Here is a 16,845-nt window from a genome sequence, read left to right on the forward strand (position 1 = left end):
TACCTCTGAGGTCTTACCTCTCACTCCCACATCCCCTCTCCTGGACCCTGAACTTTTTGGTTACTCCAGTAGTCCTGGTCTCTGCTCAGGTCATTTCCCTTCTTAAGCTACAGTTATCACCTCTTCCCTGTCCCTAGATTGGGTCAAGGTCTCTCTCTCTCCCAGGGTGTCCTCCCCCGGTGGGCGCTGAGACGCCCGGTGGGGGGTTGAATCAAGGTATCCGTGGCCTGGGGACACTCCCTCCTACCCTGGAAAGACCCCTGCCCCCTACTCCGGCCCTGCCCCTCGAGTACAGCGGGTTGCCGGTGAGTAGATGGATCCTCCTCTCTTGCAGGCTCAGTTCCTCTGGGTCTCCAGGAGCTAGACGCTGGAGGGGGCGGGGCGTGGACAACCGGCCCCGCCCCGGCCCCGCCCCGGCCCCGCCCCGGCCCTGCCTCCGGCCGTGGGACCTGGCCGGGCTCAGCTGATGCCTCACTTCACGTGACGCTGGTGCCGAGCGAACATGGCGGCGGCCACCGGGTGAGTGCTGCTCCTGTCCCTGGCCGTGGGCAGGCGGCGCAGAGAGGGGGCCTGGGTCTCCCGGTCAATAGCCCCCGCCGCCGGGCGAGGGCCCCGCTGGTTGAGTTGTGTGGCCGTGGACAGCGCGCTTCTTCGCGCGGGGGGCTGGCTGCGCGCTCCGAGTCAGGGGCAGCCGAGCTCCCCTGCCCGCTGCAGGGTGGTCCTCGGGATCACCCTGGCGCTCAGACACACCCGCGCGCGTGGCGGCCCGGCTGTGTGGCCGAGGCAGGGGCTCACGTCTGCAGGCGCGTTCACTGCCACGACCCTCAGATGGGAAGGCGGCGTTGCCCCGGCGTCCGGGACGCAGTGCTCCCGGGAGGAGGCGGTGTTTGAAAAGGGCTTGGAATTCGCTCCGGAGAGGGCCACTTTCCCGCTTCCTTCGGGGCCCAAACGTCACCTCGGAGACGCTTTCCCTCAGCACTTATCTTACTTCTGCAGCCCTTATCACCTCCTGATAAACTATATAGTACATTTATTTTACTTGTTTCTCGTCTTCTCATTTGAAAGTAAGGTCAGGGCCTCTCGCTGGTTCACTCCTGGATCTTACTAGTAAGTGCCTTGCATGCAGTAGGTGCTTCCTAAATTCTGCAGGAAAAAATGGGTGAGTGGTCCTGCTGGGAGGAAGTGTGAACAGATGGGTTCATTGCAGCGTTGGGAGGAGTGTACCAGAGGAGGGAACATCTGAACAAAGGGCGAGTGACAAAGGTTGAGAGTTAAGACTGCTGGGGACAGGGGAGAATGGGGTGCATCCTTGTGCTGGAGGGCGTGGTGTCCCAGTTGACTTCTCCAGACTTTGTCCCGAGGGGCTGGAGCTATCCAAGTGTTTAATCTAATCATATGTGCTCTTTAGACGATTGCTACCCTGGACTGTGTGTGAGTTCAAGGGGAGGCCCAGTAATGGGTAGGGCAAATGGGCCCGGTGGTGCTGGGGGCTAGGAGAGGAAGTCATAGCTAGGGGGCACTGCCCCAAATGCCCTGCTAGGAACTGAGATCAGAGTGGGGACTGACTGCATTTCTCTTTTTGGAAGGCGGGGAGAATGGCAACAGAAAATGGCCCCCTCAAGTAGCCCCCAAGGTTGAGAGAGCTTGGGACATACAAATCAAACATTTATTGGTCACTTGCTGTATTCTGGGGACAGTACTGGGCCGACCTTTAATGGATGACGTGTGTACCAGTCTCTGGGTGCCCCTCAGGCAGAGAACTGTGCATGCACAATCCCAGATGAGTGTTAAAAAACCCAGGGTCAGATCCTTGAACCCAGCGTATGACCCTGTCTGAAGGAGCAGAGTGAGCAAGTGAAGGCCAGTGTCCAGATGTGGGTCTGTTGTCTTTATATCTGGGCTAGTTAGGTGGCCACAGCGAGTTCCAGGGGCTGCATTGACAGAGAAGGTACAGAGAAGCCAGACTCCTTGTTTGGATGGGCGTGAGCCTGGAGCTGGCCGAATCCTGGAAGGAGGGCTCTTACAGCAAAGCTGATCCTCTGGGCCTTGGCGGGGGGGAGGGGGGGGTTGGGCTGGATGGTGAGGGAGGTGACACAAAATGACAGGGTTCTTGGAGAGGTGCACCACTGGAAGTGCAGGGAGCTTCCGGAGCTTGACAGGGCCTCCTTGGCAGGAGCCATCCCAGGCCGTGGTGTGGGACTATCCTGCCGGACACTTTGAATCTGAGGTCAAACCCTAGCAGCTTCTTTAAGGGGGGTAGGTTCTGAGTGTGTTTCCAGCAAAATTCTGCCCATCTGCACACACAGGACAGATCAGGGTGTCAGACGTAATGAGGCACTATGCCATCAAGTCACGGTCATGGGCTCCTCTGGGGGTCAGATTTGGTTGCCTGCAGGGTCCTCCAGAGCCTGGGCCAGGGGAGGCTGTGAGAGTCTCAGGGACTGGAGTGTGCTGCGTGTGATTTGGGGAGCACTGGAAGCCCTAAACTAGCATCTCAGATTCAACTAGAAGACCAGGTGCAATAAGAAGCTCCCCTGGGGAGTGTTTCAGGGCTGACCCCGCTCTGTCCTACCAGCTTGGGCAAGGATGTCATGTATGAGATGGAGGGTCCCATAGCCCCCAGAGGGTCTGCTCTGAAGCCCTCCCTCACCGCTCGACCTCTCATCCCATAGCACTTGGTGCCCCCTCTTTGAGCCATGCCTGAGCCTTCCGTGGTCAGAGATGAGACTTGGCTGCACCCAGAGCTGCCTACATCTCCTCCCTCACCTGGCTTTTTCCTTTCTCTTCTTGGCTGTGCCCACTCACCTGCTGGCCCTGGAGTGCCCTTGGCCTCCGATGTAACTATTCACATACGTGCAGGCCCAGCTTAGATGATGATTCCTCCTCCTAGAAACCTTTCCTGACTGCCCTCCCTCCTGACCTCTGATACAAGCTTCCTGCTCAGAACTCCAGAGATTCCCAGTTTTCTCCACTGGCAGGATGCTTTTCTGTGTCAGCACACCTGCCAGTTGTGGTTGAGATGTTGCTTCCCTTTATGCCTCTTCTGGCATCCTTGGATCCCAGGGACCAGGTCATTTTGTACCTTCAGGGCCATTTGGCCACCCTGTGATTGGTGCTGGGTGACGTGATGCCTAATGAATAAAAGGGGAACTTTAATCCAGTGTGCTGTCCTGCTTTGCAAGGAGGCTCTCAGTGATTGAGGAAAGGAAATGTGGCGGGGCGGGGGGGGGGGGAGACAGAATTCCAAGTAAGATGAAGAAATACCTTAAAAAAATTTTTTTTTTAATGTTTATTCATTTTTGAAAGACAGAGAGAGAGCACGAGAAGGAGTGGGGCGGAGAGAGAGGGGGACACAGAATCCGAAGCGGGTTCCAGGCTCCGAGCTGTCAGCACAGAGCCCAACGCAGGGCTGGAACTCCCAGCCAGCCAGATCCTGACCTGAGCTGAAGTCGGACACTTAGTCAACTGAGCTACCCAGGCGCCCCAAGAAATACCTTTAATTCTTTAACCGAGGGGCTCCCAGGGAGCTGCTTCCCAGGGAGCCTTTGCCAGTGTGGAAAAGCAGATGAGCTGCCCTCGGTGTGTACGTGTTGGGTCATAGGTCATGCCGGAGTCAGCATTTTTAGGGAGAGAAAGTAACTAGAGGAGTCAGGTTCTGGATCAAAGCCTGTCCCCACCCTGATACGAACCTTTTGCTCCTGGAGAAGAGGTGTCAGGCTGACGCTGGTGGGTGGGTAGGGGTGGGTCTGTGGGAGGCAGGCTGGCCTTTGAGTGCTCCTTTGCCCTCCTCTGGCCCTTTTCCAGGCCTGGTCCTGACTCCATAGCTCTCTCTCTCTTGGTCTCTGTGTATGCTTAGACCCCCCTGACCCTTCCCGGGAAAGAGGGAGGCAGGGTGGGGGAGTGTTGGTCAGCTGCCTCTAGGCACCCTCCTAGGGTGAGTGGGTTGCCCTTGCTGACAGCCAGCCAGTGGGCTTGGGGCCCAGCCCGAGCCGGAGGCTGAGGGTGAGGAAGCAGAGGCCCATGGCTGGTCTTTCTTGCTGGGAACTTAGCAGTGTGGGCCCCATCTAGAAGTGGCATTACACTCTAGTGCGGGGATCTTGTCCTTGTCTGTGCCGTGGACCCCATGCCCATTGGTGAGGCCTGTGCACCCTTCTCAACATGTTTTTAAATGCATGAAATAGGGGCTCCTGGGTGGCTCAGTCGGTTAAGTGTCCTACTTCGGCTCAGGCCATGATCCCGCAGTTTGTGGTTTCGAGCCCCGAGTCGGGCTCTGTGCTGACAGCTTAGAGCCTGGAGCCTGCTTCAGATCCTGTGTCTCACTGTCTCCCTGCCCCCCTCCCCCCCACCCCCGCTCATGCCCGCTTGCTCTCTTTCTCTGTCTCTCAAAAATAAATAAACATGAAAAAAATTTTTTTAAATGCATAAAATAAAATACAGAGAATTACAAGGAAAACTAATTACACTGAAATAGTTATCAAAATGTTAATAAATTTGCTGTATAGTAATATATGCTTCTTTATTAACACATTAAGTCATAAAAACAGCAGGCCTAATGACCACCCTAATTATGAAGTAGCGACGAACAAGAGTGATATTTTGAGATCCCGTGGCATCAGTAATATGATAGGAAAACACATATGATTGTTGCTGGTGACAGATTCATACACTGCTGATACTGCCGTGGTTAGTTCCTTACATTAATAATAACTGAAGAAAATGTACAGTTGGATGAGAGGTTAAAGGCAAGAAAGATCTACTTTTTCCCCACCCAAGAAGATGGAATCCCTAAGTTCTGTGTGTGAATCCTCATGGGTGAATCCCCCGTGGGTGAGAACCCTGCAGGTGGCCACTGAGGCAAAGGAGGGGGTGGCTCAGTATGGTTTGGGGGGATAGGGTTGCAGGGACAGCAGCGTCACACTCTCCCCAAGGCTGGCCCCACTCCTGGTCACTGGCTGCTTCCTGGGCCCTGGCAGTTGGTAGGGGTGGGCTGGCCTGTGGGGACCGGAGCTTGTTCTCTGGGTCTCTCCCGTGCCCCAGAGCTGGTGTGCCAGCCTCTGCTGGCTTATTTACACTGGCACTTGGGGATGACCTGTCTTTTGCCTTTTCAATTCTGGGGATCTGTGAAAGCGCCAGTGGAAACTAGGTGGAGGCGTTTTATTGGTGCTGCTTTTGCTGAGCTTGCGGGAAGTCACCTGCACTGGCTCTGGGCCCCATGTTCTGTTGGGGATGGGGGGAGAGGGTTGGTTTACGTCAGGAGAAATTAAAGGGCGCGTCTCTATAAACCTTGATTCTGGGGGTGCCCTGCAGTAATGCAGCTCCTGGGCTGGCCTGGGCTGCCCTTTTCCGTTCGGGCTGAGACCCATGGAGACTTAGGGAGTATTGCACGTTTTCTTCACAATAACAGCTGATGATCCTAGAGAGGATTCTTAACAAGTTACCTGTCTTGTTCTGGGCTGCTTGGCCCTTGGGCCAGAAGGTCCCAGTCCAGATGCTCTGAAACATGTAGGCCTCTCAGAAGGGTCTGGACAAGAGGAAGCCCAGCTCTTCTTCTGAGAGCCTTCCTGGTGGGGGCATGGTGGCAGGCCAGGTGGACCTAGTGTCTGGTGTGTTTAAGGAGAGAGGGTCAGGGAGAGGGGTGAGGAGTGGTGGGGGATGAGGTGGGCCGGGCGAGGGGATGGGTGCTGGCTGCAACTGGGCATTTTCAGCCAGTTGCGCTATGGAGTCTTCGTGCATCTGGGCAACTTTGGCCGAGGCCACCTGCAGCAGTGTCTTAGTGATGCTCCCGCTGGGCCACTGGGGAGTCTGTAGAGATGAGGTTCTTCCCTGTGCCATCCCCTCCCTGGGATTTGCTGAGTGAGGGGAAAGAGTGTGGGGGGCCGTGCGGGTGCTGGTGGCTGCACTTTTGGTTCCTGACTGCATGGCCAGCTGGGATGCAGGCATGTTCACGAGCTGTCACCTCTGCCCTTTGATCCTTGTGGCTGAGCACAGCAGAAAAGCAGCCCAGCTCAGAGGAAGTCCTGGCCCCTGTACAACCCTTCTGTAAGGGCGAGGCCCAGGGACTGGGGTGGGGAGCTCTAGCCCTGTCGACACGTGTGGGGTGTGCGTGACCCTTCCTCCCTTTCTGGGCCAGGGTGGGCCCAAGGGTCCTGCTTCCTGCCCCACTGGAGCCGACGTGGCAACTTCTGATCTGCACAGCTGTGTGGGTGGCCCCACATTGTGACCGTTGTTTACTCAGCAGATATTTATTGAGTACTTGCTGTGTGCCAAGCGGAGTGCCAGGCACTGGGGTGGCAGCGACCAGAGCAGGCCCAGATCTGTCTCCATGGGATTACTTTCTTGTGCGTGGAGGTGGACCTCCCCAGTGAGCACCAGTACATACAGATTGCCTATGTGTCAGAAGGTGGATGTGTCGGGGCACCTGGGTGGCTCAGTCGGTTAAGCACCTGATTTCGGCTCAGGTCATGATCTCGTGGTTCACAGGTTCAATCCCTGCGTTGGGCTCTGTGCTGACAGCTCAGAGCCTGGAACCTGCTTCGGATTCTGTCTCTCTGTCTCTGTCTGCCTCTCCCCTGCGCGCTCTCTCTCTCTCTCTCTGTCTGTCTCTCTCTTTCACACACACACACTCTCTCTCTCTCTCAAAAATAAATACACATTAAAAAATTAAAATAAAAAAAAAAGAAGGTAGATGTGTCATTTCAGCCAGGGACCTGGCAGGGCCTCACTCAAAGGGGTGATGAAGAGAGTTTCATGCAGGGTCAGTTTACAGAGCTGTGGGCAGGTTAAGGGGACCTGGGAGAGAAGAGGAGGGAAGCTGGTCAGGAGCCAGGGAAGCCAAGCTGTGGTCCTGCAGGGCGGGACAACCAGCCATCAGGTTCCAGCTCACCAGGGAGAGCAGGGAATGGATTCTGTGTCCTCCCTCCACCCTTTAGTCTCCTGCCCTGCCTCCCAGCGGCTAAATCCACCTGGAGCCTTACTGAAGTGCTAGGGGGACCTGGGCGGAGCAGGGAAAGTGGATCTGGAGGGTGCTAAGTGGGGGGAGAGAGGAGAGAGCTGTGCGTGTAAAGAGGAAAGCCGGGGAAGACCAGAATGCGGTGGCTTTTAAGCCATGATGTGCATGGGGGTGTCACCTGCTCATGTGTCCCCGTCTCTGAGGGGCCCATGGCCAGGTGAGTGCGGTGCCTGGCTCTCATTCTGGTCCCTGGCAGAGCCTTCTTTCTCAACCAGCTCTGGGCTGTTTCTGCCCTCTTGGGCCTGCGTGTCTCACCTACTGCCCCCTTCCCTGGGGCACACACCACATGCACTTGCCTGACTCCCCCGCCGCCCCCTGGGCCTGGCCCGGCAGCCTTCCTAGCCCCCAGCACACTTGCTAGGATGTTACCTCTGTCTTCTGTCCCCTGTCCTCCGTTTGGTCATTCTTTCGGAACGAAGGTGAGATTCCTGCCCTCCTAGAGCTTACGTTTTACCTGGGGAGACCATGAGCAAGTAAATAAATGATGTCAGCCAGTGCCCTGTGCTCTAGAGAGGAGTGAGGAGAGTAGGGGATAAGTCTTGGACAGAGTATTGGAAAGCTTCTGGAAAGTGTGGCCGTTTCTGCAGAGGCCCGGATACAGTGAGAACGGGAGCCATCCAGGCCCCTGGGGAGTGTTCTTGTTGTTTGGGGAAGAACTGGAGTCCCAGTGCAGGCAGAGTGGGGCTGCATCCCCTCAGTGCCTGGTAGCTCTGGGCCAAGTGCACTAGGTAGCAGAGGGGGTGGGCAGGGGAGGGCCTGCTCCGATTTGCATTGTAAAGTGTCCCTCTGGTTGGAGGAAGCTGGGACTGAGAGAGCCTGGAGAGTTCCCTGTGGTTGTCCAGGCAGGAGAGGGGTTCCTCCAGCTGGAGGTGGCGCTGAGGGGGGAGCGAGCCTGAGCCTGATGGGGGGCTGTGGAAAGAGTGGCCCCCAGGTGCCTAGGAACCTAGAAGCTAGGCGAGGACTGGGAAGCCACATGAGGATTTTGGGTGCAGGTTCAGGAGCAGGGGTCACTGTGACCCGGCCAAGGCCAGGGAGGGGATCGAGGAGAGCATGGGCAGTAGAACAGTGGACTTGAGTGACTGCAGAGGATATTTCCTGCAAAGGGGACAGAGACATCAACTGTTGGAGGGGCGTTGCGGTCAAGGGAAGTAAGTGTTTTTCCTTATTTATTTTTTACAAGGGTGAGGTTCCTGTACACTGGTTACAAAGAGCGATCCTGAGAGGGAAAACTTGATGCTGGAGCAACCGGGGAATAGACATGGGATGCAGGGTCTGGAGGCAGGTGGGCTTTGGGGGGTAGGTGCTGGGAGGGTGAGCTATTTTCTCAGTGTAGAGGGGATTGGGGTGGGGGTGGGGAGAGACATCCACCTGCTCTCCTGTGATGTGGGTCCTTCAGGAGAGCACCCTGAGGGCTGCCACTGCCCAGTCCATCTCACCATGATCCCCTCGGCACAGACTCACTTCAGGCCCTGGTACTGGGTGTCCTGTGTGTGTGTGTGCTGGGGCCAGGTGGGTGTCCCGGCCCAGGATGCTGGGTCTGTGACTTGAGAAGACAGCATTATGAAGGCACTGGGCAGGGATCCAGTGTTGTCTGGGCCAGATTACAGCTCATTCTTGCATGGATAGTAGGATCCTTGAGGGCAGAAGTTGAGTGCGTCTCCAAGCCATTGTAGGCTTCCCTCCATGGGCCTCACCTGCCAGCTGGTTAAACAGATGCTGTTTTCCCTCATCTGCTCTCGGGGCCCGGCGCTCGGGGACAGCAGGGGAGGGTGCGGCTGAGGGGGCCCTGTGGTCTTCGGCAGCCCAGCGAGGGGCTGTCTCTAGGTCAGGCAGATTGAGGTTAGACCAGCTTGCCCCATGCTAATGGGGGTCCCACAGCAGGCTCGGCCCTCCAGTCACCTGAGGCCACGGGTGGCGGATGTGCTTGGTGGCGCTAACAGAGCCTATGTGGCAATGTGTGTTCGTGTCTTGCAGACCTTCCTTTTGGCTGGGGAATGAAACCTTGAAGGTGCCGTTGGCACTCTTTGCCCTGAACAGGCGGCGCCTGTGTGAGCGGCTGCGGAAGAACCCGGCTGTGCAGGCGGGCTCTGTGGTGCTGCTGCAGGGCGGGGAGGAGACACAGCGCTACTGCACCGACACCGGGGTCCTCTTCCGCCAGGTGAGCCCGCCCTGGTAGCTTCCTGTAAGCGTGCACCCGGCCTTCTGTGGGCTGCCCGCCCTCCTCCACCATCGGGCCTGGTAGGCCCTGGGCAGCTTTACCCCCAAGGGGACCCTGCAGAGGCTCTCTGAGGGCAGGTCGAGGCGTGGGCACCCAGGAAGCCCATACCCAATAGTCTGGAGGGGCAGATCCCTCCTAGCTGTGGTCGAAGGCAGAGCTGATGCCAGCCAGTCTCAGCTCTTAGGTCAGAATACAGAAAGATGACATTCTTGGGGGAGCAAGTAGGCAAGAAGGCCTCACGGAAGAGGCAGTATTCGGTGTGGGCCCTTGAAGGCCAGGGTGAATTCTGACAAGTGCAGTTGGGTGTGGGTGTTCCAGGCTGGGGAGGAGGGTAGTGTCCACAGGAGTGGGTGGTAAGAGGGTGGGCTGGGCAGAGGTGCAGATGGGGAGGTCTGACTTCCTGGGGCCAGATTCTTCCTGTGCTAGGGAAGACGGGGGCTGCAGGGGGCTGCAGACATCCGGGAGGGGGTGTGTGAACAGGGTGCTGAGCAGGAGTAGGAGGCCCAGACATTCATCATGGTTTGGCCATTGCTGACTCACTGACCCTCACCGGGCTTCAGTTTCCTGACCTGGGAAGTAGACTAGGGACTCCTTAAGGATCTGGAGCCCTGTGCGGGGGAGGGTAGTAGGGGCAGCCTAGCTGCAGCCTGGATGTGGCGGCCTTGGCTGGGAATCGCTGGCATCACTCAGTTCCCAGGAACAGGAGCAAAGGCACTGAGCAGAGAGGCTCACCCAGAAAGCCGGAGACGCCCTGAGCCAGCCCCACTCATCGATCTTAGCATCGCACTCACTCTATAGATGATGCAACCGAGGCTCCGAGAGGAAATGACTTGGCAGAGGGGGAGCTGGGACTAATTAGAGTCGCATCTCTGGACTCCAAGTATAAGGCTCTCTTCTCCTCCCTGCCACTTGCAGATCTGGGGCCTGGCACCCTGGGAACTCCGGAACCTCCCTGGGGACATGGCTGTCCAGCATCCAGGCCAGGAGGAGTCAGGGAAATGTGAAGGGGACCTGAGTGTGGAGGCGCGGCAAGTGGTGGCCTCCCCAGCTGGGCTGCGTCCCCTGCACAGGACACAGATGGGCTGTCGGCTGCTGAGAGCCATTGGGGTGTTTTTATGCCGCAAGTGGCTCCCGCTGCACATTTCCCATGCCACATTGTTCTTGCAGCTGCAAGCCTGCAGTCCCCTGGTTGCTAGAGACGTGGAGGTCTCAGTAAGGCTCTTCTGCCTAGTCTTGAGGCTTCCTGAGGTTTACGTATTTTGTGGTTTAAAAATCGATCTCCTAAATTCAGCCTTTGGCTCCCTGACTGCTGTTATGCAAGGTTAATTTTAGAAGAGATCCTCCTCCACTTCATACCTTTCGAACATTATTTTAGCTCAATGTTTATTGCTAAACACTGAAGTCATCAGCTGCCCCGGGGGTGGGAGAAGGAAGTAAGAAGTCCTAAATGGAGGACTCCTTTCCGTGCAGATGTCTGGCCTCGGTGTCTAAGTCAGAGTGGCATCTTGCCCACCTTCGGGCATGGGGGCAGCAGAGAGGCGCGGGCAGGGCTGAGCCGGACCCGTGGTGCTCATGGGCACCCGTGTCCTGGCGTGCCCTAGGGTGCCCTGCGGGGGGGCATGAGGGTGTTGCCGGGGAGGGGTGCAGGTGGGGCTGGGGCATGTCGTGAAATGTGCATCATCAGAGAAAGCTGAAAGCAGGATGGGAGGAGCCAGCCGGGCTGCCCCATGCCAAATCCCGGAAGTGGGAGACAGCCCGCAGCTGTCAGGGGACAGAGTGGATAGATGGACAACTGTGTGGGGCTGGGGGGCCCCGAGCTGACTTTCCAGGGTGCTCGGTGCTCGCTCCGACACCCCACACCTCTCCCTGTGCCTCATGTTTTTGTCCTGCTGACCGGGTAACCAGGGTCCTTGTTCTCACCACAGGAGTCCTTCTTTCACTGGGCGTTTGGCGTCACGGATCCAGGCTGCTACGGCACAATTGATGTCGGCACCGGGAAGTCAACCCTATTTGTGCCCAGGCTTCCTGCCAGCTATGCCACCTGGATGGGAAAGTAAGGAGCAGTCTGGGCCTGCTGACCACCGCTGGGGTTGGGGCAGGGGGAAGGGTCTGGCCTGTGGTGACAAGGAGGGAAAGAGTAGCTGGGGATGGGGGGGCGGGGTGTCAGAGGTCAGGCCCATTGACTGTCTGCTCAGGGCCATAGCCTGCGGCCTTGGTTGGGAAGGGGTGTCAGAGCCACAGACTGTGGTCATGTTTGTTTGGAGGTACTATTTATTAATCTTGAAATTCTGGATTCTCAGCTTTGTTAAAATGTCAGAGGCTGTGGCCCCAGTGAACCATCACTCCCGCATGGCATCAGTGGGAGGCGGCCCCACCTTGGGTGTCATGGGGGTTGGCTCGGGTCAGAGAGGGCAGCCTGGGACCATTCTCTGAGGCCCATCGCTAATGTGGCATTGCGGGATGCCTGTCGTGTGCCCGTCTCTGGCTCAGATGGAGGCCCTGCCTCAGTTGGCTCACCCATGAGACAGGTCAGTGGCCGTAGGCTTGTGCTGTGTGAAGAGTGTGGGACCAGGGCTGGGCTGTGCTCAGAGGCCTCCTCCCCATCATCCACGGCCTCTACCAGCTCCAGGGCCCTTGGCCATGTCCACCGACCTTGGGAGCCATCCTGCCTGCACAGAGGTGCTGAGTCAGACGCTGTACTTCACTGTGGGTGCTTGAGGTGCTCAGGGGATCCTGGAAAATGCTCATCACCTTCAGCATGTCGTTCCTGCCTGGAGGGTGGTCATTCTGGGCAAACGTCTGAATTGCAGCCCTCGCTGCCTCGTGTCCTCGATCACTCATTACCAGGTGGGCTGGCGGGCCTGTGGCTGCTACAGGGAGCTGCTCTGTGCAGACCCCAGGACAGGGCCTCCTGTGCCTCATGCAGCACCCTTCTCCACCGGCCCTTCAGTGCAGACTCCATAGCTTCTTTGGTTGGCCTGAGAGATCCCTCTTCTGTCATCTTGGGGCAAGGGATCCAGGCTCACAGGTTGGTAACGTTTCTCCTTTGGGGCTTCCTGACCCCAGGCCTTCAGCTTTGCCGTAAAGACAGCTTTAGGCAGCACTCACGGCAGAAGGGAAGTGGGCTGTGCTTCCCTGGAGGACATTCTCCTGCTTGCCTCTGGGGGAGGAGGGTGGGAAGTGGCCATGCCTGATCCACTTGGCCTCTGGAGTGCGTGACTGAGCAGCCACGTAGGTTCTGGCCCTCTCAGAGGCCTCAGGGCAGATGGCGTAAATGTGTCCCTGCTGTAACGAGCAGGTTCCCACTGGCCTCCATACCTGGGTCAGGGTGGACACGGAAGGTTGTACCGTCTTCTTCCCAGAGGGATGGGGCGGCACCTTGGTCAAGGTGAGCCAGGCCCAGTGACAGCCCCCAGAGGCTCTACACTGCCCAGGCCTGGGTGGGGGTGTGTGGGGGAGTGCAGAGGCAGATGTCTGCTCTGTCCTCTGGACCTCCCTGCCTGCCTTGCCACAGTGTCTTGTACCTGCAGAGAAACTGGCCTCGGGTTTGGCCTGGGGCAGGCCTTCCTCAGTCCATTCTTCCTGGACGCCTCCTCCTGTTAGATCAGCATATCTGGGCCTGGAGACATGGGTACTCCTGGGAGGGTGGGTTCCACCTCTCCATCCTGTTGTAGCCTTTATAGTCAGTCTTCATCAAATTCCTGGTTGAATCCGTACAACTTCCCTGCTTTGAAAGGAAACAGCAGTGTGGTGGTGTGGCCTGTGCAGGTCCTGTGGGCCCGTCTTGCTGGAAGCTTGCCGGACGGCTCAGCACGGCCCCTTTGTGGAGCAGGTCTCGCCACTGCTGGGGCCTCTGATTCCTTATCTGGGGAACAGTGACAGTGCTGCTCGTGAGGCACCGCCAGGGCTGTCGTCAGAGTGATGGTCACTGTGGGGACGGTTATGTTTGTGGCACTGAAGTGAGGTGGTAGATGGCAGGGACAGGCAGCTTGTAATGTCCCAAAATGACCACAGCAATATTTGTGGCCATTCCCTATGCAGAGGTGGAATCAGTCCCCTCCTGCTTGACTCAGGTCAGGACCTGGTAACTGCCTCGATGTGTGAGTGTGGCAGGGTCATCTTGTAGACAGACGATAAAGTGCACTGTGGTTTGTACTTGGTCCTACTCAGGGACACTGGCCCTTGAACCCGGCTGCCATGCCGTGAGGGGGCCCATGTAGGAGGGACCTCATGGAGAGGAGCAGAGGCCCAGCTGACAGCCAGACCACCCATCAGAACAGGTGACTCCCAAGTCCCAGCCCTTGGGTCCTGCTGGTGAGGTCCCAGACCTTGTGGAGCAGAGATAAGCTGTCCACTCTGGGCTCTGTCGCAAGCCCAGACCTTCAGGGTCCGTGAAAGTGAAGAGTGTCAGTATGGTTTGCTACAAAACCCTGGTGACTGGTTCAGCTGTGGTGAGAAGGTTCCTAGTGAGAGTGTAGGTCTGGTCTTGGTAAGAGTATTCCTTCCAGACCCTTCCTGCACTCTAGGCGGTCACTTAGCTGCCAGTGGCATACCCCACAAAGAGCCGGGGCCCCTCTGCAGCACCTGGGGTTGTGAGCTGGCTGTCTGTGATCCTCCCTGTGGCTCCCTACTGTCTCCAGGAGTGCCGGTCCTGCAGTCGGAGACGTGGGCCTGGGTGGGAGGGCTAGGGGAGGGTGTGAGCAGGGCCTCACTGGAGTTTCTGTCTGGAAATGTAGGGGAGCCTCTGAGTGCATTTTCTCTTCTGTCTGCTTGCTTTTTATGTAGGGCTGACTCTTGTGTGAAATTGGGGAGTGCCTGTCCTGGAGGGTGGATGTCTTTTGGGGCAGTGGGAGGAAAGGCCTGTCCCTGCCTTAGGGACTCTACCATCCAGTGGGAAAATCTGAGCAAATCTCACTATGTTTCCCCACAGCCACCATCTGGGGAGCCACATGGCACTTGACTGGAGGGTTTAAAACCCAGGACCTGATTGGTCAGGGAACAGCTGTTAGCAGTTGGCTATTCTGAAGCATAATCTTCAATAATACAGGAATAATATTCTGTGCTTTGGTCATGGCTGACTTTCAGGACCACTGTTAAAAGTTCTCCTTCAGTCTGTCCCTGCTTTGCCAAGCCAGCTGATTGTCTGGTGCAGACACAGCTGCTTGTGCGGCCTTTGAGTATAGAAATGGGTCTGCAATGTGGGTCTCCCAGTTGGAAAGGCTCTATGCTGGGTGGGCCGGAATGAGCAGGTTGGTCCCCAGGGGCCTTCTGGCTCCACAGCAGAGAGCTAGACTCCGGTTTCCTACAGACCTGGCTCCCCACTGTGGCCACCTGGGCAGGCCTTACCCTTCCTCTGTTCTGGCGTGGCCCTTTCCCGGTCCCCATGTCCCCAGCCTTTGGGAGAGAAGGCTCAGTTATAGTGGGGCAGTGGTAAATGAGTTGGTTGTTTGGGGCTGGAGCTGGGGAATGGCCGGATCTGATTGCATGTGGCTATTTCCAGACACTCATAATCAATAGGGCTCAGGAGCAAGGCTGCGGGATTACCTGGCCTTTGCAATCAAAACCCACCAGCCTGAACATTTGACCTTCAGCTCCTCAGCTTCCTTTTCAGTCTCCGATGGCTTTTGAAAATCCATCTGGCAGATCCTGCAATCCACAGTCGTCCAGGGAAACAACACCCCCATCTGCGGGTCTGCCACTTCCTGCACAGAGGGCCTGTCCCGTTGTCAGGGCAGCAGACGCCGAGGGGTCTGCCTGCTGCCCGGCCTGTTCCTCACCCCGGGCCTTTTTGGGTACAGGGGTAGGGTAGCTTCTCATTTGTTTTCATTTGGAATCTTTGCTGACAAAAGTCCGGGGCCTTTGGACGTGAGAGTGTTTCCCATCATGTCTTGTCAGAATCAGGCTTAGCTGATGGCAGCTTTGGCTGCCGGGGTGTCTGGGGTCCTCTAAAATTGTCTCCGGGGCGCCTGGGTGGCGCAGTCGGTTAAGCGTCCGACTTCAGCCAGGTCACGATCTCGCGGTCCGTGAGTTCGAGCCCTGCGTCAGGCTCTGGGCTGATGGCTCAGAGCCTGCAGCCTGTTTCTGATTCTGTGTCTCCCTCTCTCTCTGCCCCTCCCCCGTTCATGCTCTGTCTCTCTCTGTCCCCAAAAAATAAATAAACGTTGAAAAAAAATTAAAAAAAAAAAATTTAAAATTGTCTCCATAACTCAATACCGGGCAGCCTCAGCGCCCAGAGAGGGTGAGTGACTTTGGGCCTGCGGGGTCTCGGGGGCCCTACTAGAACCTTTGCAGCTTGACCGTGTTCTGCTCCTGTTGTCTCCTGGCTGAGACTGTGGCTTGGTATGGGAGACAGTGGGCCTGGTGTGGGGTTTGCAGGGAGGAGGGTGCTTATCCTACTGAGGGCCCTGACCAGGAGTGGTGAGGGGGAGTTTCCCCCCGGGCTCAGGGCCTCAGGGCCTGAGCCCTGCTCTTTCTGGTATGGGAGCTGATGCGCATGTGCTGTGATGTGTGTGTGGGTGCCAGGGGAGTGGTTGTGGGTGGGTGTGGTTTGGGTGTATGCGGTATGCGGTGTGTATGTGCACGTGTGGGATGGGGTGTGCGGGGGCGTGTGGTAGGGTGTGATGTGGTATGTGTGCATATTGCGGGTTGTGTATGTTGTGAGTGGTTTCTCACAGCTACTGTTCCGCACCCTGTACACACACCTGGGTCAGGAGGACTGAGGCCGCCTCAGCCCACCTGGTGGCCTCACCCTGTCCCTCCTTCTGTCTTCAGGGAGGGGCACTGATGGAGGTGCAGGCCTTCCCGAGGAGGCTGAGGGAGCCCCTTTGGCTCTTACCCCAGGCAGTCCGGGGTTGGGGGAGCCTGATCTCAGGCAGCCCGAGGCCTGGCTAAGCGTTTGCCAGAACCCTTGGGCACCTTTCCCGGGGCTCTGGCTCTGCTGATCACGGGCCTCCTTTTGATCACCTCCGGAGCCCTGGCTCCCCCGATGCCCAGCACCGCCTCCCGGCTGTGATCCCCAGGATCAGGAACCTGCACTGCTTTGGAGAGACCTGTTCTCTGACGAGCCACTGGAATGTTGCAGTGGTTGCCGACCCACGTTGGGAGCGAGTGCCAGTGCTGTGCTGTGAGCAGGATGAGAGGCAGCAGCGTTGCGTGTAGCTGAAGGCAGACTCTGGCCGCTGAAATTGATGGTGACTGCTGTAATTTGGTCCTGTTATTTATTCATTAACCGCACACAGGTGGGCAGCTAGCTGGCAAGACCTGTGCTTGGAAATTTCATATTCTGAAGGGTTCCATTGTGTCTACACCACAGGCATTCACTTAATGTCTCCTTCCCACAGGAGGCCCTGCACGGGGCGTGGGTACTCACAGTGTCAACCCTGACCTTGAGTTCTGGGAAAGGCCACCTCTAACTCATGCTGGCCCCGGCTGCTGGTGGTGAAGTCACAAACTGCTTTGAGTGGGGTGCTCTCTCTTCTCTCCTGCCAAAGCCGTCCCTTCCCTTTGAAGGGATAGTTTCTAGGGTGAGGTCAGCTTCTCTGCTGACCCACTCTCCCCTGGTCCAGTGGTTTTTTCTGGATCTGCCATGTGATGGGATCTGGCATGAGCTGCCCCGCTG

The 16,845-nt window shown here is 57.3% G+C and overlaps 1 protein-coding gene across 1 annotated transcript in view; it reads left to right on the forward strand.

The window, feature by feature from the left end:
* Positions 1-418: 418 nt before the first annotated feature.
* The window catches only part of PEPD (peptidase D), a 112,086-nt gene continuing 95,659 nt past the window's right edge, over positions 419-16,845 (forward strand). Inside the window, exons 1-3 of the mRNA XM_043599077.1 lie at positions 419-519; positions 8,984-9,167; positions 11,153-11,280. Of these exons, the coding sequence (XP_043455012.1) occupies positions 503-519; positions 8,984-9,167; positions 11,153-11,280 (329 nt within the window). The 5' untranslated portion in view covers positions 419-502. The remainder of the gene's footprint in view (positions 520-8,983; positions 9,168-11,152; positions 11,281-16,845) is intronic.

This window comes from Prionailurus bengalensis, chromosome E2 (genome assembly GCF_016509475.1).
Source record: "Prionailurus bengalensis isolate Pbe53 chromosome E2, Fcat_Pben_1.1_paternal_pri, whole genome shotgun sequence".
In the NCBI taxonomy this organism is placed as follows: domain Eukaryota; kingdom Metazoa; phylum Chordata; class Mammalia; order Carnivora; family Felidae; genus Prionailurus; species Prionailurus bengalensis.